Source organism: Balearica regulorum, chromosome Z (genome assembly GCF_011004875.1).
Source record: "Balearica regulorum gibbericeps isolate bBalReg1 chromosome Z, bBalReg1.pri, whole genome shotgun sequence".
Classification (NCBI taxonomy): domain Eukaryota; kingdom Metazoa; phylum Chordata; class Aves; order Gruiformes; family Gruidae; genus Balearica; species Balearica regulorum.
Window position 1 is genome coordinate 72,175,906 of NC_046220.1, and position 24,838 is coordinate 72,200,743.

The 24,838-nt window shown below is 39.3% G+C and overlaps 1 protein-coding gene across 1 annotated transcript; it reads left to right on the forward strand.

The window, feature by feature from the left end:
• Positions 1-2,727: 2,727 nt before the first annotated feature.
• C9 (complement C9) lies at positions 2,728-24,838 on the forward strand. The gene is made up of 12 exons (XM_075740452.1): positions 2,728-2,833; positions 7,988-8,105; positions 8,763-8,910; positions 10,295-10,442; positions 12,494-12,632; positions 13,815-14,033; positions 17,138-17,378; positions 18,764-18,892; positions 21,295-21,473; positions 21,679-21,907; positions 22,742-22,921; positions 24,671-24,838. The coding sequence occupies exons 1-11, from the start codon at positions 2,748-2,750 to the stop codon at positions 22,900-22,902; spliced, it is 1,797 nt and encodes a 598-aa protein (XP_075596567.1). The 5' UTR covers positions 2,728-2,747; the 3' UTR covers positions 22,903-22,921; positions 24,671-24,838.

Sequence of the window (24,838 nt, forward strand, 5' to 3'; positions counted from 1 at the left end):
CATCAGTGTGTTTATTCTGTCTTCTGTAACTCGGTCTTGTGGTCTAGTTGACACTAGGAGTTCAGATTCTGCTGAGAATTGTTTCTCATGGGTTCTTACTCTAGCTGTCTGATAGCAAGACCTTAAGTATTGTTGTAGCTTCTTGTATTAGACTTGTTCAACAAATGCTGCCTCACAGTAAAAAATAAAGTCCCCAGCTGCCTTAGTAAACTGTTACTGGAAGCTTATCCCATTAGCTGCTCAGCCTGAGTTTGCTGCTACTAAAGATGCTTTCTTGCTCCCTTCTGCAGGACCACGGAAGCTGGGTACTTAAATTGCATTGCATTCAGAAATTTCATTAATTCAACTTGTCTATTCCAACTTTGTAGTAGATCTAAACTGATGCTGGGAAAACTAAATTAGAGCACTTACCTCATCCTCAGAACAAATTTTACAACTCCTTTAATGCTGATGGCTAAAAAGAATAAATCCATTAGAATGTTACTGTTTTAGACTAGCCTTTAGTGCTGGAGACAGACCTGTAACTGTCAACCTGATCTATCACCAAATAAATAGAAAGTCTGCTTGCTTGCTTTACTTTTAATACAGTTTGGTATGGTTAAGGGATTGAAAACCACTCATTGAAAGGGAGCTGGTATCCAGCTTGAAATATAGGTCTTATGATGCTTCACAGAGAATCACTGATTTTTTTTTTTTTTTTTTTTTTTTTTTTTTTTTGGCTGAATAGCAACATGTAATTTGGTACTCAAAGATACCATTAGAACTAAAAAAAAAAAAAGCCAAACAATTTGCCTGCCTTAGTGCTTGAGTAAGGAATATGTTTACCAGCATTTCAGTTAAGCATCTAAATGTCCATTTGCTGGTCAAGCTAAAATTAACAATCCTACTATGCTGAAGTTTTGAAACAGCTGTCAGGATGATCACTGAGATCTGGTAGCAGGATCTCGTATGAGGAAAGGCTGAGAGAGCTGGGGCTGTTTAGTCTGGAGAAGACAAGACTGAGAGGGGATCTAATCACCATTTATAAATATCTAAAGGGTGGATGTCTAGAGGAAGGGGCTAGACTCTTTTTGGTGGTGCCCAGTGACAGGACAAGGGGCAACAGGCACAAACTGGAACACAGGAAGTTCCATCTGAACATGAGCAAAAACTTCTTCACTTTGAGGGTGTCAGAGCACTGGGACAGGCTGCCCAGAGAGGTTGTGGAGTCTCCTTCTCTGAAGATACTCAAAACCCCCCTGGACGTGATCCTGTGCAACCTGCTCTGGGTGATCCTGCTTTAGCAGGGGGGTTGGACTAGATGATCTCCAGAGGTCCCTTCCAACCCCTACCAATCTGTGAATCTCTTACAATCTCTCTGCTTGCTAGTCTGCTAGCTTAGTTTGAATATCTGTTTACTCTGATTTAGTATTTGTCTTAAAGCATATGTATATAGCATCAATTGAAGAAGATACAATGAAAAAATACAATATTACAAGTGTCTCTGTCTTGCATTCTTGCTCAACAAATGAGTTAGTGCAACTGGACTCATCGAGCTGGACTGAGGCTGCATCAGATTTAAGCTCCTCACAATGAAAATATTTCAAGTTAAGGACTGAATAAGGGAAAAAATTGCCTGTCCTATTCCACACCCTCCCCTCTCCCTGCCACAAAAAGGGAGGGACAGAAAAAGTAAAGTTTTTACTTACCTGTGGCAATTTGCAATATCCTTATACCAGATGATTATTTTAAGATTATTTAAGATATATTAAGATTGCATACACGTACTTAATTCTTAACTACTAAACAGCAGGTTATTTATGAATTACTTCTGTCTTGTGACTGTGTCCAACACATGATGCCTTAAATCTGGATTACAGCAAACTACTGAATAGGAATGCCCTTCCAAAGAGCTAGCTTGTGGTTTGGGTTTTGGTGACAGAGTGAATGCTAGAAGAATTCTAGGCTCCTTCAAAACCACAAAAACGTTGTGTATTTTTCTTTCAGAGGAACTGTTTACAAGGGCATGTAGTGATAGGAGAAGCGGCAATGGCCTTAAGCTGAAGAAGGGTAGATGGAGATTAGATATAAGGAAAAACAATCTTCACCATGAGGGTGGTGAGGCACTGGCACAGGTTGCCCAGAGAGGTTGTGGATGCCCCATCCCTGGAAGTGTTCAAGGCCAGGTTGGATGGGGCTTTGGGCAACCTGGTCTAGTGGAGGGTGTCCCTGCCCATGGCAGGGGGCTTGGAACTAGGTGATCTTTGAGGTCCCTTCCAACCCAAACTGTTCTGTGATTCATATTAGCTGAGGGAGGAGGAAAAAGGGATCTTTGGACTTTATTCCTCCGATATTCCAACTAAGGATTCCAAGATGTTAGACACTGAACTAGCTCTTGTAAACAGCTCTGCTTTAGGAACTATCTGTTCCTGACATGAGTCACTGCTATGACAGCTTTTTTACTAGGCAGTTAACTGTTCTGTAATTAAATAGAAAATGTCTGTCCCATATTTAAAAGGCACTAGAAAACAAAAATGGTTTGGTTTTAATCTTGAAACTACATTATTTCCCAGTGTCCACATAGGAAAAAATGGAATTTTCAAAAAAGTGGACTTTAGAACACTTACCGTAATGCAGTTTTGGCCAGTAACTGGCATTTTTCAGTAAGCACTGCTTTTTGTTTGTTCTCTTGGTAATAAATAACAAAAGGAACAAATAAAGAAATTACAAATTCAGTCCTTGCAATTCTTGGTCTATTCAGCTACAAAATGAGAAGCATGCATGTCATCCTGCAGCTTATATTCATACTATGCATCTTAGAGATGGCTGCCTCAGTTTTGGGGGAAAGCAGAAGGTAAGTGTCCTTGGCATTCTGCATGTGTCTATACTGTTCCGTTTCTCCAATACCAGAGCATAAACCTCCAATGCAGGCATTTCTAATGGTAGTTTCCTCAGATTTTCAATGAAAAAGGAAAATAGTTCTTGCTATATTTCAAGGAGTCAAATAGAAATGGTTTATCCATTTATTTTGGATGTATGTGTCACAATAAAGGTGACTGATAGCAGTTGACGCCACTTTCTCGCAAGGAGGTGGAGCTTAGGCAACTTTTCTATTGCATGCTGAGTGTGAAAATATAATCTAATCTCAATCTGTTTCTTTCTGAAGATGCACAATTTTATGCTGACAGCACTTCTATTTATCGTTAAAGTCTCCTAGACTGCCTATTTCTAATTCTTTGGAAACATAGCCTTTGGTTTTTCACTAGAAGTATCACTAGAAGGAGAACTAAAGGCTATGTTTCCAAAGAATTAGAAATGAGAATGTCAGTACAAAGTAGTGAAAGAATGAGAGTCTCATAATAGAGATATGTATAGATTTCTATAGAATAAATTGGTATCCATCTGTTTTAAGACTTAAATTACAGTATGTGAAGCATTTCGTGATGACATGTGAAAACTATCTGAACAGCAAGTATTGCCTCTTGCACATGTGCCTAGGCCTGAAGTTGGCTGCTACTAATATTGCTTGAAATACCTGAATAGACTTTGAAGAGCCGCCTTCAAAACTATAAAGATTGCTGATTCCCTCTCTCCTTCTGTTTTAATGGTTGTTATTATTTTGGCATTCAGATCAAGTTAAAACACAGGTTTTATATACTCAGTTAGAAACAGTCCAGCCAGAAGATATGATTATTACAGAGCATCCACAGCAGGCAACATAGGCCAGCAGCTTGACTTCACATCATACCAAAGGCTGTGCAGCTTTGTGATGGTGCTAGCAATTACAGCTGGCAAAATTATGCCCTCATGTGATATCTCCAAATTCAAAAGACCTGTGCCTTCTCTCTTGGTCAGTGCTAACTGTCAAACTAAGACTTTTTCTGGAGTCATCAGTTTTGTAACTGATGAACTGAAGAGCTCTGTATTTTGAAATATGGATCAACAACACATCACCGAAGCTGTGTGGCCTGTGTACAGAATGTATTATGCAATCCAAGACAAGGTGCAAGCAATGTTGTGTACTGATTGTGAAATGGCTTTTCCTTTCCAAAGAGGACTCTTCTGTCCCTCAAACCTCCCCAATAATGGATAGCAAAGAAGGTATTTTGATTTCCACACTTGTCTCTGAAGTTCTTGCTCCCAAATGCCACCTTCAGTGGCATTCTTCAGTAGTTGAACTCCTTTTACCTCCTCTCCTATTTAAATTGTGTGACTTAGTATCTCCTGTTTCAGCATGGTTTTTCAGTAACCCTTTCCCCCCTGAGTTTAATGTGGAAGTAACAAGCCTGTCAATTTTCCTAATATCTTCGGTTTTTCTAAACAATGATGTTGAATAAAATGTTCTTTCCATATGTGTCCCTTTGAATCTCCAGCTCAGTCTGGATAGTGGATGCATTGTTGTTCATTAGACTCATTTACAATGAGCTTTTTATGATTTTTTTTTTTTCTTCTCTAACCTCAAGTAAATCCAAAACCCTAAAGCTGGATCTGCAACAAATCATGTGAACTTTGTACACTATCCTGGAGGGGGGCCAGGGGTATGTGTGCATCACTCAATGAATATTCTTGCAGAAATTGCTCAGTTGGGTTTATGTGAAAACCTGCGCCACCTGAAAGTCAGCTCAAAGACTACCATAAACTCTATTTTGCAGACAGTTGATGGCAAGATTTACATTTGTATTAGAAGTTCAACTCAGCCTTTCCTGCCTGGGATTTTTATTTTAGACTTAATGACTAAAGAACCTTTGGGAGACTTATGGATTTGTACAAGCTTGAGTCTGATCACTCCTTTAGGCACTCCTCCTAGAGACTGCTCTTCATGGTTCATTCATGCAAGGGATTTTGGCTGCATTTTTAAGACAATAATTTAAAAGTTCTGAAATGCATTTCAGTGTAAACTTCTATAGTACCTAAATACCTGATAATTGCTAGGAATAAGACATCCATCTTTAGAAATCCTATTAGGTGCCTCAACATATCTTTAAGGTCTAGTATCTAAGGGTTCCCACTCCTACTATTGTTAAGGACAACCTGTCAGTCTTCAACCCAAGATGCCAGAATAGATGTTGTTACTCAGAGGTTTACAATCCTACATCAGTAAGGAGATGGAAAGGTCATATATGCAGGCATCTTTGCAGATACAGGAAGGAACAAGCTGATTCTCATCCATTTGCCAGACCAGTAGATTTTCATTTCTTCCCTCAGTTGATGTTACTGTCATGCTGAATGGTGGAAAAATATTTAATAGAATACTGTGCAGAAACTTTTCAAAGCATTGCCTGCTTATTATGAAGTTACAGTAAATTGTAGTATTGCTGGAGTATTTGTAAGATGAGCTGATTACAGGTGAAGGAATTATTTGTGAAGAGGCTGGAGGGCTGCATCAAACTTCAAATATATTACAACTTTCCAGAATTTCATAGAACTGTGGAATACATTGAAAATTACAATGTTCTGTTCAAAGCAGGACCTTAGCTTACGTTACCCAGGGATCCTGTCAAGCAGTCTTGAATATTTCCAGTGAGGGACATTCTGACATTTCCCTGGGTAACCTATTCCAATGTTTAATTGTTCTCATGGTAAAGTTGGGTGGTTTTTTAATATATACAGATGGCATTTCCCCTGAAGCAACTTCTGCATGGTGCCTCCATCTTTTATATAACTATTTTGTAGGAAGCAGCCTTTTTCTGCAGAAGTTTCTAAGAGATGCTGTATACTTCTTTCTTTTTCTTTCTATTTTTTGAGTTATATACCTTAATCTAATACAGGGTAAGTGTCACTGCAGTGCAACTTCAGGTAGAATTATAATTTCAAAAACCTGTATCAGTTCCCAGGCTGAATATCATTCTGATGTATGTAAGCATGCATGCTTAGTCAGTATTTGAAATACACACACCTTGCAGAGTGTTTTGGGATCTGTAAATCTCAACAGCACTGGAGAAAGAAAGCTGGCCTCTAAGTGGGTATATGAAAGTAGAAGAAAAGGCTCAGATTACAAGTACCATGACAAATCTAATCACAGTCTTCCTGGGTCAGAACAAAGAGAACAGCTGATCCGTTACCCTATTCCTGATAGTGATCATTAAAAGATGCTCAAGTAGAAGTGTAAGAAAAAGCAGGTATTCAATGCCATCTTCCAAGTGCCCAATGATTTCAGCTGCTAACAAGTGGGTTATTGATTTAGGTGCTCAGAGTCCATGAATCAGTGAAAGGGAATTCTGTGTAAAAGGGACTTTTCACAAGGTTGGATCTGCATCCTCCCTCAGGTACTCTAATTCCTGGTGCCAGGCACACAGCAAAGCTTCACACTTCCCTACCAGCTAAGAGTTTGGGAGGTCCCTACTGCACGGAGAGAATTCTTAATTCTTTAGCTCACTTCTGTTCTCCATAGATATTTGGCATATTTGTGCTTTTTGCTCTTTCCTTGTTTTCATAATCCCACCTGTTAAAAGCAAGATCCTCAGCCAAGGATCCATTTACTGGAGGCCCTAGCTTGAGGTCAGGAGACTGCTGGGAAGAGAGTTGTTTAGGAGCAGCAGGCAAGACAGTGGGAGTGCGTGATACAGATACTTGCAGCAGCAGCTGTGCTGAGTGTTTACTGCTGGTGTGTGTGACAGCGGAAAGTCTGAGGCGTCGGAGCCAGTCAAGGTCAGCTGAGTGTATGATAGGTTGCACAACAACCCTGTGATTCCTGAGCTGTTTAAGATTCAATAGCTGGAAAGAGACAGGTTGATTTAGCGTCTCAATAACAACTTACTACATATGTAACCTGAACATACACTAAATGGCACCAGAAAGCTGAACCAACTGGTATATCTTCCTCGTCCAAACTGCAGATTTCTCAATCTTGTGGAATCAGGTTACATTTGTTTGTACTCCCAACATATTTGTATGAGGGAAGGGGGTCAAAGAGTTGGAGGGCAAGGCCCTGCCCACAACAAAAGCCCATACATCACCCCGCAGGAGCTGCAGGTCTGCCAACCGGATGGGCTCAGAAAAGTCCTGTTGTAGAGCAGAGGCAACAGCATTAACCTGGAGAGGTGCACAGGGAGAATTGCTTCACAGTGGGTGAATGCTCAGCGAGTAAGGCCAAATCAGAATAAATTATAGAGAATGAACCAGGCAAGTTAGACTTCAATGCTCCTCCATTCCTCTGCTTTCCAGCATTGTTACCTATGAAGATAACATCACCAGTAAACTACTGGCCTTGTTTTTTAAAATTAACAAGTCATCCTACAGTGCATCAGTTTTTAATGTCTAACTGCAGGTGCTTTAAAGAAACTCAATTTCTATAAAGTGATGGCCTTTCACTTACTGAGAGCCAGGACCTTCATGGTATTTAAAACTGAACACCAAAATGAAGAGTTGCTATAGAAAATACCGGCCTAGCTGGTGAAGTATTCAACTTGGCAAACTGAAGAATACTTAGATAGCTAAACACTTGTCTGTTTTTTCCAACTATATAAGTTAGCTTATTAGAAAATAATTCTTTTTTTTGTGAGCCTTCTTTCAACTCAGGAAAGCATTTAAACTTTTATCGAGGCTTAAGGGCAACCCCATTAAAGTTAATAAGCTAAAAAATCACAAAGAGATGTACTGAAGTGGTACATCTATTTGAGATGTGCTGCCATGCCTTTGTCTTCAGCTTTAAGCATGGGGAACACAGCCACTGCCTGAACAGGGGAACTGCAGATGTTCTCTGTGTATTATTATTTGACTCTCTTCAATAACATGACCCACCAAAAGAGCATGAGTACACACAAAGATCTAAAAAAGGGAAAAAGACCTCGCTTATTAAGTCTTCAAAGTGTTTTTAAGGTAATTTTAAACCACTGAGAATTTAAGATTAGGCAGCTGTTTATACATCTAAGTACCAAGTACTGTTATGAAAGTGAAGCAGAAAAGAGCTTGAAGATGCTTCCAAAATGTTGGTCTGTGGTCTAAATACAAATTCACACGTGATTTTAGCACACTGCCCAGGACTGTACTGGAATGCTTTGTTTGACAGGTCTTCAGAAAAAGCTTTCCATAGAGGAACAAGAGAACTGAATGCTCCATCTCCAATAGATTGCAAGCTGAGCAGCTGGAGTGCGTGGGGGCCCTGCGACCCATGCACCTATCAAAGGGTAAGCTATAGTTGGAAGTCTTTGTTCCAAAGCTACAACCAAAGGGACATCATCTGCCTGCTTTTCCGTTATGTGAAAATATCAGATTGCAACTCTTAATACTGTATGTTCATGCTTTAATGAAACCTGTAATTTCAGATATGAAGCCATAAGACTAAGAGAAGAATACCTCCAGATATACAAAACTGGTCAAGCATTCTCATTCAGAATGCTTTGTTGATAGAAATTATCCACTTTGTCCATGTGGATGTTTCTATTAAAAACATTACTTTTCAATACATTTTCCCTTTTTAAATAAAAACCAATTTTTTTAAAAAGCAGATTTTTATTTTCTTAGGGGAGTTCTTATGAGACTTAAAAAAAAAAGAAATACTTGAAAGCATACAAAATATGTATGATGCATTTCCTCCCTAGACTGAAAATAATGAAAATAGTGAAATAAACTACTGAAAAATAAGCATCTCTACATACTTGCTAAGGCATTATTATTAATTCAATGTTACTGTTTATTTTTTTACACCATGATCTGTGCCTATGGATTTTCAACCAACCAAAAATTTCACCAAAGATGCTTCTAAGTTCAGCTGGAAATCCTTCAGTTCTGGCAGTTCTCTTTTTCTCTCTAAGCAATGTTAATAGTGTTATTTATCCTTCAAGTTTCGCTCTAGACGTATTGAAAGATTCGGACAGTTTGGTGGAACACCATGCCTGGAGACCTTAGGAGATACACAAAGCTGCAAATCCAGCCAAGTCTGTCCTGAAGAACCAGAACCAGACTGTGGTACTGACTTTCAATGCAATTCTGGTAGGTTTTGTTTTCAAGTCATAGCAAGTTATGCAATAACTCAGGAAACCATATTTACTTAGTTCTGTGAAGAAATTAAATCAGTTTCCATTGAAGACAAAATACATCCACAAAAAGAGATATGCTTCAGTGCTTTTCTAGTTGAGGATGATTTCCTGAAGCAGTGCCTTATTGCTAGGATTTAAAAAGAGTCCTGCAGACAGGTGGATTGTAAAGCCACAGTGCCAAAACCACAGCATGAACAATGCTTGAGAAGGGGTACATTCCTCTCATCTCCCATTATAATTTGCGTCTAGTTTAAATTCTTCTCCTGTAATTTCTACTCCACGCTTAAAAGTTGACCATACTATGAGTGTCCTTTCTTCTAGCATAACTGCCCCATCTGCTACAGAATCACTGTGTTTTATGAAAAATCACGGGAAAAACTAGGACTGAAAGAATTTTAACAAAATGGATAAGGAGGTTTACTGACCATAGTGGTATGATAGATGCTAGCTGGAGACCATGGAAATCTAGAATACCTCTAGATCCAAAGTAAGATGTAAATTTGCAAAGTGATACATGCATGGCATATGAATGAATCTAATGTTCAAGAGTCATCATAAATCAAAATAAAATAGGAAAAGTTAATGGTAATAAAACTAGTCAAAACAGAAAAGGAAAGATGGTAAGTGAAGTTTGAGTCCCGAGCCATTGTCTCAAATGCTATGAAGTGCAAGTGAAGAAAGAAAAATTGGAAAGTATGTCTTTAACTACTAGTTCACAGCCACTGTGTGGCACTTATAGGTGAGGCAGTTGATATCAACAAGTGTTGTTTTATTATGCTAGGGCTAAATTTACCTCAAGTCTTTAAATCCTGTAGGAAAAAACCCTGTCATTGTAAAAGCTGTGATATGCAACCTTAGGAGAATTACTACTTCACTATTGCTTTTGAACACAAATCACTATAGTTTTGGACACTACAGAGTCCAAATAATACAGTCCAAATAATAGCAACAATTTAAACAATTTAGAAATAATTCTTTGTTGATGCTGAATTAATATTTTCCCTATTCTCTTAATATTAATTTTTAAAAAAAACCACTAATATTCAAAGATTAATATAGAAACAATCACAGGGAGTAACAACTTTGTGCAAATGACAGTAGTTCTCCTGTCAGTCACTTTTCTCAGCCATTCTAGTAAACTCATAAGTAAATATAGTAGTATGGTTGGGGTTTTTTCATTTGAAGGAGGCACGGTGTAGGACGTGAATTCCTTGTGACAATAATAGAAATGTATGAAGAGGAAGATCTCAGTAAAGAGTAGCTGGGGGTGTCATTTAAAGTCCATATTGGGGAAAAAAAAATAAAAGCATTCATTCAATGTTTTATTCTTTGATCAGGTCGATGTATAAAGCGACGACTTGTGTGTAATGTGGACAATGACTGTGGAGACTTTTCTGATGAAGATAACTGTGAATCCGACCCACGATCACCATGCCGTAACCATGATATCGATGTGTCTGAAGTTGGGAGGACTGCAGGGCAAGGGTATGTAAGAAAGGAAAAAGTAGTATTGGACTTTGTGAAGAGTTTAGGATTGTCTCCATAGCCAGCTGAAAACACTGGGGCACAATGACATTCCCAAAAGTGGAATCTGAATCGTGTTCACCTTTGTATTCAAAAATGTTACATAGCTTTTGGAACAACTAACTACTGTTTTATTTTGTATACTTGGGGGGGGATGAAGTATTTATACAGGCAGTGTAAATCAATCATTGTGTTACTACACAGAATCATATCTTACATGAATATACTTACAGTACTTATTATTTAAATGTAAAGCTTATAGATATATAGATAGGTTTCAAGTGATATTTCATAACAAATCAGTCATTCCCAATTACTTTACTAACATGCATGTTTAAAAGGGAGAAAATGTGTCTTGATTAGTTATACAACAGGCTGCCTTACTGCAATACTCTGCCTGCAGCTTTTTTCCAGTATTGCATTCTCTGAAGATTCTCCAGATCTTCATTGTTTACCGGAGTTTTCCTCATTAATCTAAGCTGAAAATTCATCTTTCTGTTCTCATATCCTGCAGAATTTCTTTCTTTTCAAACAAAAAGAAAGTGTGACATACTGTTTATCTGCAAATAGAGTTAGAAGGCAGCTATCCAAACTGGAACAAATTTTTTAAAAAACCCTATACTACAGCACCACCTTGTGTTTAAATGAAAAGGATGCATCCTTTTCATTTCATTTTGATAATGGCATTACTGCACAAAAGCAAAAAATGCTGTCCTTGTTGCATGGGGAAGTAGGCCAGGTACTTAAGACATCTTCAGAAGTAGGTTTTTTATTATTTCTATTATAATGCATTACTAAAATCTTCCATGAGAAAATGTAGTGTAGCTGTGCAGCACTGACACTGACAACTTTGATAAATTGATAACCACTTTCTACACTCAGATAAGTATATGTACATGTATCAGGCATAAATATTGGAAATACTGAAAAGAATCAAATCTATGAAGCAGATGGAAAGGCAAAAAATATAGAATCCTCCAAGGAGCACTTATTTTTGGAAGTATCTCTTGTAAATTGGTACTGTCCTGGTTCTGGCAAGGATAGAGTTAATGTCACCAGGAGCCAGGACAGGTGAGCCAAGCTGGCCAGGGGCTATTCCATACCCTGTGATGTCATGCTCACCATAAAAGGGGGCTAGTCGGGCAGGGGTGGGTTTGGCGTGGCTCCAGGACGGGCTGAGCATCCGGTGGGTCGGTGGTCGGATCGGTAAATTGTTCTCTGTTATCACCCATTGTTAATATTTGTTATCAGCACTGTTGATTGGTTCCCTCTCCCTTGCTGTCCCAGTAAACTGCCCTTATCCCAACCCTCGAGGCTTTGCCGTTGTTTTTCCGTTCTCCTCCCCATCCCGCCAGGGGAGGGGTGAGCAAGTGGCGTGTGGTGCTCAGCTGCCGGCTGGGGCTAAACCACGTCAGGTATGTAGATGCATGGAGCTATACAGCCAATATGCCTGCTTCTCTGGATTTGCAGTGGTGCAGATTTTGTCTACTCTGCTCCAGGGAATTCTATTACTCCACCAGGTCACACTCTGGGAAAAAGACAGCGCTAGGAGTAACTGTATATTCCTTCTACAGACTTGATGGATCTTTTACATACTTGATACTAAAGTTCCTACCAGAAAACAGACTAATATAAGTTATGAAAAAACAGGTTAAAACTACCTATAAAGAATGCTTCCTCACAAACACATTGGTCAAGAAGAAATGTTTTTTACTTCCTTTTATTCCTAAGGTTCTCACTGTGTTTGATGTTTAATATCTAGCTTTTATTTGTTTATTTCTCATGCATGGCCCTTAAAGTTCTTTATAAAAGATGTATCACTATATTACACAGATGAGAGAATCACAAGAGATGAGGTAAGCTGCTGTGGATGAACCAAGATCCAGTTCTACCGCTACAGTCTCCATCTCTTACAGAATCTGACTTTTCCAGTCATAATACTATTGTCTACAGGCTATGGGTGCTGACATCTCCTTTTTTGAAGTGTAACCTCTCCTGTATTTCTCTTGCAGAATCAATGTTTTAGGGATGCAGCCAATGGCCAGCCCATTTGACAATGACTTTTTCAATGGTCTTTGTGAAAGGGTGCGTGATGGAAACACACGAACATACTACCGCAAGCCATGGAACGTGGGTGTTCTCACTTATGAAGTAAGTCTAAGTCCTTCTGTGCAAGTTAGGATGTGTTTAACTGAACAATGAATCCTGACATCCTCTTGGAAGAGTCTGCATATCTCTTGAGTCAGGCAGCAGCTGCTTTTTAGCATCAAGCTTTTGATAAAGTCCAGAGGGAAACAGGTTATGTTATCATTTGCTTTAGCACTTAAGCTCAGTTGCACCAGATAAATTCCCACATGTTCACTACTGTACCTGTGCCTAATAAATGAAACTATCTTTCTGGAATGTTAACAATATGCGTGGATGAGATGAACAGGAAATGTACAGAAAGGAAGATACTTTTACTGGGTAGAGCAGCAATCAAACTACTTTTTCAAGGACACACAAAAGACACTGACAAAAAGGCAGGAATAATACCATGATATTCTGGTCCTGCTTGGGTTTTCTAATCAGTGATGACTTTCTCTGTCTCACTGAAAAAAAAATCTAATAGGCTTTTGAGATTCAGACAATGACTTCCAGTGATGTTTGAACACCAAAAATGTTGATGATCTTAGAAACATCAATGTCAGATGCATTTCAGAAATCATATAAGTGTTTTGCTTACCAAATGCTTTGCCTATCACTGTAAGTAGGAACTTCATAGAACAATGACAATTTAAATCAGATCCTACCCAAAGTGAGTAAATCTGACCCTGAGATCATTGCTTATATTTGATTTTGATGCATAACCATTTTCTGTTACTAAAACTCTATGTTCAGCTAAAGTATATAAAAATAAACAGCAGGTATTCTGAATTAGCTACTGTCTGCTATAAGAAAAGAAAGCAAAATCATAGTTTTGATTAATTTCAGATGTCAGGACCTATTAGCAAATCTTGTCTGCATTCTAGGAAGGAGCTGGAGACTACTACTCCTTACATGTAAAGGAACTGTTGACACACATAAATTGCTTTGACAGTGTTGTATGTTGAGATTTCACACTCACTGAAATATTATCACTGGAGTTTTGTGTTTAGTTTTGAACCACTGAACTGATCTAGATGAGGTGGTTTGGAGAGGGTATTTCCAATTGTTTTCTTTTAAAAGAAAAAAAGAGATGTAAGCAAATGTATTCCTAAGCTATGCAAAACATACCACTTTAAAGTGCTACATAGATTTTTCTATTAGGGCATTTTTGTTTTCTCATACAAACTTTTCATTATCTTTCCTAAGACAAAAGCAGACAAAACCTTCACATCTGTGTCCTACCATGATCGTGTAAAAATGGTACGAGAGGTTTACATAGAAAAACAAAAACACTTTAATGTTGACCTGTCTCTGAAATACACACCTACTGAAGGAAGTAACAAAAATGGTTCAGAAGGAAATTTCAAGTATCACTATAGCAAGAATTCAAGTTTAAGTTCTATCCTGAAAAGCTCCACAGAAAGGGTAAGTTTAATCAAGCTAAAGAGTTTAATGTAATTATTGTACAAACAGTAAAATTTACAGTGTTAGAATAACACAGTATTAATCTTTCTAAGTATTCTAGTTACCTGCTGCGTTCCTGTAATTTATTCACAAAAATTAAATACTGGCAATACTTGGGTTAAGATTTCAGACATGACCAAAGAGTAACCAAATGTAGCTTCATTTTCCTGCTGTCTACCCTTGACTAGCAACCACCCTCATCTTCAACAAGGGCTTGATCTTAGAGAGGGCCAGAGATCTCTGATCTCATCTTGATTAGAAAGCAGCTCTGACCTAGTGCAGTGTGGCCAAATTAGGTCAAGTCCTAGGATAAAAATTGCCACTGAGTAGGCCTACAGTAGGTAGGTAAACACAAAATAGACACGTAGAATAATAACTGAAAAGTCAGATCTCAGCCTTTCAGGTATGTCTGTATGTCATGGTTTTACCCCAGCGGGCAGCTGAGTACCACGCAGCCGCTCGTTCACTCCCCCCGCCCCCATCAGGATGGGGAAGAGAATTAGAAAAGTTAAAGTGAGAAAACTTGTGGGTTGAGATAAAGACAGTTTAATAGGTAAAGCAAAAGCCGCGCGCACAAGCAAAGCAAGGCAAGGAATTCATTCCCCACTTCCCATGGGCAGGCAGGTGTTCAGCCAACCCCAGGAAAGCAGGGCTCTGTCACGCGTAACAGTTACTTGGGAAGACAAACGCCATCGCTCCGAACGCTGCCGCAGCCCCCCTCTCTTCCTCCAAGATCCTTATAAAATGAGCATGATGTCATATAGTATGGAATATCCCTTTGGTCAGTTTGGGTCACCTGTCCTGTCTATGTCTCCTCCCAACTTCTCGTGCCCCCCCAGCCATCCCGCTGGCAGGGCAGTGCAAGAAGCAGAAAAGGCCTTGGCCCCGTGTAAACACTGCTCAACAGTAAGTCCATAGAACAAAACATCTCTGTATTATCAATGCTGTCTCCAGCACAAATCCAAAACGTATCCCCACACTAGCTGCTATGAAGAAAAATCAATCCTCTCAGCTGAAACCAGGACACTGTACTAATAAACTAGCCTGGGCTAAGAAGCATGGGCATTAGCACTGGCACATGATAATCCGTAATTTTACTAGCACACTGCCATGATTTTGGTCTGTGCCAGCTCTAGTGCTCTCATAAGCAATGCTGATCCTGTGGTCCCCCACAGCATGTTTGAAGGGAATGTTCCCCATAGGCAGTCTGTAGAAGGTAAGCCTATTCTGGAGTTGTACACAAGCCATACAACCCTACCTGCCATTAGAGACAGAGGAAAGACCCTATCCCATTTTATTTGCTAGTGAAGAAGTAGCCTGAGCGTCTAGTGAAGTCAAAGAGACAGAGACCACAAAAAATGATACTAGACATGCTAGACACTATGGCCTAATCCAGCAGCTGGGTGCTAGTGGAATTAACCAACCAGGTCATATACCCTGTCCCACCATGTACACAAAAGTCTGTGATTGCAATATGCCATCATGTACAAGGTATATCAACTCCCTACTGCTGAAATGCGCCACATGCAAGGAAGAATATATCTGCCTCAACTAATTCAATCTTTCACATGTTTTATCAGCCTTGTTGTCTAGGACCCCTTCAGAGCTCTGGAGATCAAATGGATATAAGGGAAAAATAAGATTACTTTTATAACTGATTAATTAAAATAATGCTGAAGAGAAAGGTGTGTACTGTAAAGAAAAGCTGACATACAGCACTGACTTTGTATTGGTATGAGTTTTCTTGGGACGGAAACGAACCATTTAAATCTCAAAACATTCATCTCCACAGACGCAAAAGATCAAGTTCTGTAGCTCAGGGTATATTACAGGCTGCTTATAGTCTAGTGGCTTGGAATATGAGTTTTGGCCTCAAATTCTTGCTCAGAGATGAGTTCAGAAAATGAGTCATCATTTGTCACTGGCAGAGGTCTATCACCATAAACTCATGTTGCTGCAGGTTAGTGGAGTGGCAGTCCATGGTCAAGAACCCTCCAAGGCTCACCTGCAAGTTAAATCCAGGATCAGCCTGGGGGATACCCCAGGGGATAACAGGAGAGTAAGGATTTTGTACATGCTGGATGGCAGGAATATTTGCACCTAGGAAAATCTCCTCCCAGAGATTTAGATGTCTGAAGATTTCTGCCAGTCCTAAGCAGTATCTGAGTCAGCAGTTTAAGATCCTTTAAATGGTGCCAGCTACTGTGATGGTCAGTTGCTAAATCCCTTTTATGTACCTCCTGTTAGACATTACTTTAAGGGAGTCACATAAGTGTTGCAGATCATAATGGGGTTTGGAAGGCATGTGTTTGCTTAGAGTCTTAAGTGCAACTATTTCACAAGATGTCATGTGTTACAGGCAGCAGCTAGATCCTACTTTAGATTGTGATATAAAACCAACTGCAGTGTAATTTATGAAAATATCAGTCACTAAACCTGGAGTTTGAATGTATGTATGGGTCAAATGCCTCAAAGGGATTTTTTCTTGATTAATTTTCATTTTATGATGTTATTTTGGTTTTCTGGTTTTAATTTTGGCTTTCTGGGTTTTATTTTGGTTTTCTGGGGTTTTTTGGAGCTGTGCCCTTCCTTCTGACAGTCTGAGAATAACAGAGAAATGATCCAAAAAAAGAGAGAACTTAGTTCTTCTCTGACTATAAGCAAAGACAAAACTTCAGCTGACCTCAGTGGGCAGCTTCTGTTATCTGATGAGCCATATGAAATTACTTTTCGATGTTATGAAAGTCAGAAAGGCACTTTCAGTACATATTGTACTTAAAGAGTACAATTGTCAAATAGATCACAAAGGGCTGGCTGAAATTACTAAAGGAAGAATTCTGCAAAACTTGAAGAACTGAAATTATCTAAATCTCTTGCTGCTCCCTCAGTTTGAATTGGAGAACTTTTAAGTAGAATTAAACAAGTTTGTCCCTGTTCCAAAACGCTAGGTTGAATACCATGTTTAAAAGTGCTGCAGTTTCTTTATAAGTAGAATAGAACAGATTTTCCTGCTGTGCTGTATACCAGAATGGCACCCTCATCTGCATTCTTCTCCCTGCATTCAGAACCAAACCTTTCTGCATGTAAAAGGAAAGATTCAGCTGGGAAGATTCCAAATGCGGAGTCGTGATGTCCGTCTCACAGATAGTTTCCTTGATGATCTAAACTTCCTGCCTGCTCAGTATGATAAGGGGGAGTATTTCAAATTCCTAGAAGATTATGGAACTCACTATGCGGTCTCTGGAACTGTAGGAGGAAAATATGAACTTGTGTACGTGCTGGATAATTACGCTATGTCTCGAATAGGTATGCATTCTGTTGGCCTTGCTATGGTATGCAGACTATCACCAAGTCTTCAGTCATGCAAAGAGATTATGAGAATAGATTTGTGTATATGCAGCACTTCTGAGAACAGTGCAGTTCAGTGTCTGCTGCTTGTGGCACACCAGTGACATTACAGAATTACATTTGTTCAGCAGAGATGAGAGTCAGTCTTTGTAACTTCCAGAATTATTTGAAGTCTGTAACTGAGAAAAAAAATTCTTAAATGAACCTCTTCAAAATATTAGTGATACTAGTTGGTGTGACATGATTCACAAGAGATCCCCAATGCCTAGAAAATCTGCCTAAACCTTAAATCCATTTTGCTAGTTGATCTCTAAGAGTACGGTGGTGGCAAAAAAAAAACCAACAAACCAAAAAACAAAACAAAAACCAACCCAAACTTCCTAGAAATCACACAGTGACTTGAGTGTGTTGAAACTGTTTTTATAGAATTTAACATTCAGACTGGAATTTTGTCTTGCTCTGGTTGAGATAGGAAAGTAGTAATTTAATCCTCCCTCATGTGCAGTTCAGATATATGTGGTTTTGTGATGGGTTAAGTGATCATTCTGGAATAAAGTTAGAAAAGGCAATTTTCGTGCTGATTTTGGAGATCAGAAAATAAGTACCTGCTGCATGCAGCACCACCAACAATATGACTATCAGATGTTCAGACTATGCAAAGGGATGTGGGGCAAAGATGTCACTTAACATATCCCAGTATTATTCTGATCAGCACCTGGAGATTGTGTGTGCTGGATTTTTTTTAAGTAAAAATCTTAAGCAAAATTCTTTCTGAACACAAAAATGAAGTTCCAGATTATATGTTTGAGTTAAATAAAAAGAAAGGAGGTGTTGGAAGCAGCAGATGATAGAGGAGGATTGGAACTTATGGGTGTAGAGTACTTGTAAAAGATTAGTGGCATTAATTAACTTTATGGGGGAGAGGAGTGGAGAAACATGTTTGAGGTTGGGAGACAGAGACTGGGAGGACTGAATAATTTAGCAATTTAGCATAGAAAGAGCAAATGATAAGCAGCTGAGAAAGATAAATCCAATAGAATATATGAAAAGAGTCATCCCTTAACAGACATCAGCTTTCAGATAGACTAAGAAAAATAGAAATCGGGTTTTGGAGGGGTTTGGTATTTTCCTAATCATTGTAGATCTCATCTGCCTCTGTGCAGGCACTTCAAGTGCAATCATCCTCACATTCATTTCATGGAAGAGGAAAAAGCAGAAGATAAATGGGAAGAAGAAAACCGTAATCATTTCAAACACCCTGAAATTTGTTCTCCAAGAATAATAATATCACATTATTTATGGTCATTCAATCCCTCTAATCACCTAATTATTTCCACTTCCAGGTGTCACTGTAGAAGATGTGAAAAAATGCCTCGGCTATCACTTAAATGCCAATATTGCATATGAAAACTTACATGCAAATGTTGATATTGATAGTGGTAAATGTGAAAAGATTCATGTGAAGGAAAACTGTAAGTATATCCTTATTTTACATTATAACTTTTGCTTAAGGAAAGATTATACCAATTACTTCCCCTTTTATACTGTGTTCAGTGTTGGGCCTCTCACTACAAGAAAGACATTGAGGTGCTGGAGCATGTCCAGAGAAGGGCAATGAAGCTTGTGAAGGGTCTGGAGCACAAGTCTGATGAGGAGCAGCTGAGGGAACTGGGGTTGTTTGGTCTGGAGAAAAGGAGGCTGAGGGGAGACCTTCTCACTCTCTACAACTACCAGAAAGGAGGCTGTAGCCAAGTGGGTGTTAGTCTCTTCTCCCAAGCAACAAGTGATATGACAAGAAGAAATGGCTTCAAGTTGCGCCAGGGGAGGTTTAGACTGCATATTAGGAAAAATTTTTTCACCAAAAGGGTTGTCAAGCACTGGAACAGGCTGCTCAAGGAAGTAGATGAGTCACAATCCCTGTGGAGGTATTTAAAACACACATTGATGTGGTGCTTAGGGACATGGTTTAGTGGTGGACTTGGCAATGTTAGGTTAACGGTTGGACTTGATGATCTTAAAGGTCTTTTCCAACAAAAATTATTCTGATGCTATGAATATAGTTATTGCTGTTAGGGAAAGGACAAATCCGGTAGACCAGTAGAAGTGAGGCTGACGTACTTCCATACTCCCACATCAAGCCAGACTGAGCTTGTGTTCCCAGTAGGCACACACACAAACACACTTATATAACACATACATACGTACATACATACACATTTTCTGGCTACACAAATCAATATATACAGAAGCACAGCACTCAGGCAAACACAACACCAGTGGCTTCATCCTGTTCTCCTCTCCATCTGAACAGGGTGAAAGTCTGTCAGAGGGAAATATCACAGAATGGTTGAAGTCGGAAGGGTTCTCTGGAGGTCATCTTGTCCAACTCCCCTGCAGAGGAGTCTACAGCAGATGCTCTCCCTAGACAGCACAACCCTCTGGTATTTTAGCCCCTCCTCAATATATATATATAGCCAATAAAAATCCTTTCAGCAGCTGACCTTAGACATTCAATTGAACCAGCAAATGGAGCGTTAGTCTCCCCAGTTGCTGTCACCCAGATACATAACACCCCAAGGACCACAGCTCCACTCCCATTGCTGGTACTGACTCCCTGATGCACACCAACACACACACACACACACACACACGGCCCTTGGCTCCTCTTCTCTCTAGTTACCTCACACAGATACACACTCACATGCAAACAGGTCTCAGTCAAGCCCAGGACCTTAGGATCTGTCCAGTATTTGGCCAGGAACCCCTGGTCACTCCAGTAGCTAGCTTCTCCAGTTGTCTCACTCTAGAGAAATGCTCATATCTAGGCCAGACTAACAGCTACGTTAATACTTGGCTCCCAAGCCACTTACCCTATTCACCTGCTAGTCTGGCTTGATATTTCCTAGTGATCACACAGTGACATATGTATCCTCACTCGCTCCAGTTATTGGCACCACAAACACCAGGTCCCTATCAGCCATTGTCCAACTCTGGTTGCTGTGCATACACACAGAATAGAGTCCTCTCACACAGGAAAACAGTTAGAAATGGAATTTATTGGTTAGCCAGGACACACTGTAAAGATCAATGACAGTACATGGCAGACAAGCCTTTATCTCTTTATTTTCCCATGCTTGTCCCTTGATCCCCCCTTACCTCTTCAATGACACTCCCCTAGATATACTCCCCTTAATACTAAGTATTTAAACTTTTGCAATCCCAAAATGCTCTTTTTTACATCCAGAGAGCCTTTTCATTGACTCAGCTTGTGGCTGACTTATCCTCAGCCCCATCCTATGGAGCTAATGGCTCCGCTGTGACAGGCCTGGGAAGAGTCAAGGCAGGGGCTCCCTTTCTCTGATTAGGTTATCTGTGTTCCCCTGCCCGTCATCGTTCCTCTCTACTCCTTTGTGTGTCTGCAGATGACTATTTTATCACATGACCTAAGAATTGCAAAAGGCAAGCAGATTTACTACTGAGCACAGAAGAGACAATTATTCTCTTGTATTTTAGTTATGAAGCAGAAGCTCCTACTATTCCAATTGCTGCCCTTTTCTGGTTGAGCTCAGGTGATACAGTAGCATTACTCATATTATGTTTGGCTTGTTATCAAATGGCTATGATCTCCATAATGTCTTTCATTTTGTCCTACCCCTTCTTCTCCTTTTAGATATAGGGTTTTCTAATTTAATTGCAAAATAGAAGATTTCCTCCCACATAAGAGCAAAGAAAGTTTGAATTCACCACAACCAGTGAGTGAAGGGTTCTTGTCTCTAAGGTGATTTTATAGAGATGGACTAGTTGAGCTAAAAGGACAACTGTTCTTCAAGATGCGTAAGTGTTAGTCTTTCTTCTTCATCCTCTCTTTCTGCAGCAGAACTTAAGGATGATGCTATCATTGATGATGTCATTTCCTTAGTTGATGGAGGAAAGATTGACTTTTCAGTTAAAATAAAAGAAATGTTGCTGCGAGGATCCAAAATGGTTGATGTAGAGGATTACATACAGTGGGCTAAGTCTTTGGTTGATGCTCCAGTAGTGATACAGCAACGGGTAAGTACAACTTCTTCAAAGCCACGGCTCTTACAGTTTGAAAGTTTTTGTTCTAAAATGGAGGTGAGACTCCAAGTTTATCATGAACTTTTAGTTATTTTCTTCATCTTGACAGTTTCCTAGATGCTTACTGTCATGATGGGTGTATCAAAAGGATTCAGAACTTTGGAAAAGTCTGTTATGCATGGGCTTTTTTCTTCTGCAGCCTTCTCCAATACATACACTTGTTCCAGTTAAGATGAGAAACGCGTATTTAAAGAGACAAAACTTGGAAAGAGCAGTTGAAGACTACATTACCGAATACAGTGTGTGCAAATGTGAACCCTGCAAAAATGGAGGCACCCTTGTGCTGGTAGATGGAGCCTGTACATGCATGTGCTCAAGCTACTTTAAGGGAATTGCTTGTCAGATTCCCAAATCTACATTAGTTAAAGGTTGGTGAATACTCCAGACAGACTAAAATGAGCATATTTGTTATTGTGAACAATATCCTGACAAAATGAGCCTTCATAAGGACAGAAGGATATCATAGTACTCCCTTATACCTACTGCTGTCAAATGTCATGGATATATGGCGTGGAAGTTAAAGTTACTGGCTTCTTGCCAAAAAGAGGGCGCTCTAGTCTTCATTGTCCCATGGGCATTGTTGTGTCTTGGAATGATATCCCAAGTTCATTTAAGTAAACAGGAGAATTATTGAAGCATGATGCAGTAACAGTAAAACTGATTTCAGGCAAAAGCAATCTCACCACGTCATAAGCTATTTTGTTTTTTGCAGTTTCCTGCAAAAGCACTGTGTTTTCAAACACATGATCACATTTCATAATTATGGTGCTAGCTTAATATTAGATTGATCCAAAAAGGGGAAGAGGAAGATGAATGCAGTTCCACAACTGATGATGCAAAAAATTTATTGTGCACTAAATTCATTCTCTGTGGCCAAGTTTTTAAAGCACAGGTGTCCAAAATGGGCCTTAGAACTTGATACTCAGGCAGCCTCCTAAGGTGACAAAAAAGTTGAAACACCTGGGCTCTTAAGCAGTGCCACTGGCAAGGGCATTTTCAAAAGCCAAATCTGCGTGATGGGTTGTACACTGGAGGCTGCAATGATCTGCAGAGTCGCCATAACTGACAATGTAAGAATTTAATCATGGTCTCCCTTTTCGACCCTCAAAAGTGCCAAGTAAAAAGCCCTAATTAATCTTTCTGTCACTGCACAGAAGACAGAGAGATGCTGGACTAATCCTAGTATGGTGTCTTAATACCAGTTGCCACAGATGGAGGCTGGAGCTGTTGGAGTGCCTGGTCCACCTGCATCAATGGAGAAAGCACTCGAACTCGCCAGTGTAATAATCCTACACCAGAAGCTGATGGCAGACCATGCCAGGGAGAAAGCATTGAAAAACGGCCCTGCGGAGAAGCAAAATAGTTGTGCTGCTCAAAAACAGGTAAGCAGCCTCTCTAAGTACTAATGTGTTATTTCTATTTAGAGTAAATGGTCAGCCAATATTTGGGGCATTTCAGTGATACAGTTGAAGAAGTGATGGCTAAATCCACTTACAAGTTTCATTTAAATCTGTGACTTGATATAGCTTTTAAAAACAGCCACCTTGTAGCTCAAATTTGTGAATGTTTAGATTTGTATTTGAATGTCTTGACAAGCAATGTTATATCACAAAACTTCAAGAGTAAAATGGACTTCTGGTTAAGAACAGACTAAAAATCCAACTCTTAAAATCCAGTCTCCATCAAAAAACTTACATCTTAGGGAGAGGGAAAGAGACATATTTTCCAGAAACAAAATAAAAAGACAGTTTGGGAGTCTGAATTCTATTACTTGGTAAGTAGAGTGCTTAAATCAAACAAAGCTACTGTTACAGCAGTTTTGAAACTTTTAGCCTGGAAAAAAAATAGTTTAAGAAAATGTTTAGCTACATGGGTTTGCCAGGTTTTTTTTATTTTTAATATAATACTGCAAAGTACTGTATTTGAGGATGGCAAGGTGGTCTCAACTTTCTTCAGCTGCTGAGAACAAGAAGCTTGCATGCCATGCAGTAAGAGTTCTCAGGCCCAGGAGGAAGAGTTTGGGTTTTATGCTTGACATGCTGCCATGTTCCTTCTCTTCTGGGAGACCACAAGAAGAAAAGAAGTGGCAAGATAGGGAAAGGATTTTGAATGTTTCCCCACTGAAACATCCTGATGGCAAGTCTCACAACATGACCTCTACCTGAATGTTAAATATGTATCAGAAGATTTATTCTATGCCTGCCCTCTCTCAGCTTCAGTAGTTCATCTACATCTAATATTCTACTTGTGAAGCACCCTGAAGAAAGCATGGCCAGCAGGATATAGCAGCACTCATGGGCCATCTAGCCCTACATTGGAGACTTACAAACTGCTTCCTACAGCACTGCATCTCCAGGCTAGCAAGTGGCAGATTCAAAACAAACTGAAGATTGGTCCTTCACACCATAGGCGTACCCAATAAATATGTTTATTAAATAAATATGGGCATACCCAGTAAATACATACTTTAAAAACCTCAGCACAAACTAATGAAAGGTTCTCAAACATGTAGATAATTATGCTTGCTCAAGAAGTCGCTGAAGCACCAATTTTGGCAGGATGGGAAAGTATTCTGTGGAAGCATTTCTATGTGTTTCGTTACTTGTGGACATTCCCTAGATCAGTGCTATCTCCCTCTTGTTAAATACAGGGTAACAAGTTAGCCTTTGCTTGATCCAGTAAAGCTGGTCTTATCTAAAAAAAAAAATTAAAAAAAATCATAAGCAGCTTAATTTTATTCCTGCACTATATCATTGACATGTTTGTATTCAGCCATGACAGCAAATACCATGATTATTCATGGTACATACATAGTCAAATATGTTTCCTCAAGTATGGCACAATAAAAACTGTTTTAAAAAAATTAACCTAACTTTGGTTCCTGATACATCAGACATGTTAAGTACTCACTCCTCCAGCAGAAGTCAAATACTTAAGTCTTCTGAAAATCACAGTACGTGTTTTGATTCGTTCTTCATTAGAATTATTTTATATTACAGTCATATTTGAGACACTGTGAAATCATGTTCTTGGTAAGCCATGAGAGTACTATTTCACTTAAACATTGACCAATATGTATGTCGTAGCTACTATCTTCTATCACTTCTTTACTATTTATTCTCCTTTTTTAGAGAACAATAATGGATTCCAAACCAATTCTACAAATCACAGCTTCTGTTGGCCAGCTAGCTACGCAAGAGCAATGGAACGCCATGATTTAAAAGCACTTTGCAGCTTAAATAATTGCTAATCAAAACAAAGTAATAAACCAATAAACATCATAGAAGAGATGAGCTGAA

Excerpts from the sequence above, each read along its gene's own strand:
- C9 (XM_075740452.1), top strand. The coding sequence starts at position 2,748 with ATGAGAAGCATGCATGTCATCCTGCAGCTTATATTCATACTATGCATC. Across the intron at positions 18,893-21,294 it reads GATTCATGTGAAGGAAAACT|CAGAACTTAAGGATGATGCT; the intron begins GTAAGTATATCC and ends CTCTTTCTGCAG. Across the intron at positions 21,908-22,741 it reads CAAATCTACATTAGTTAAAG|TTGCCACAGATGGAGGCTGG; the intron begins GTTGGTGAATAC and ends TCTTAATACCAG.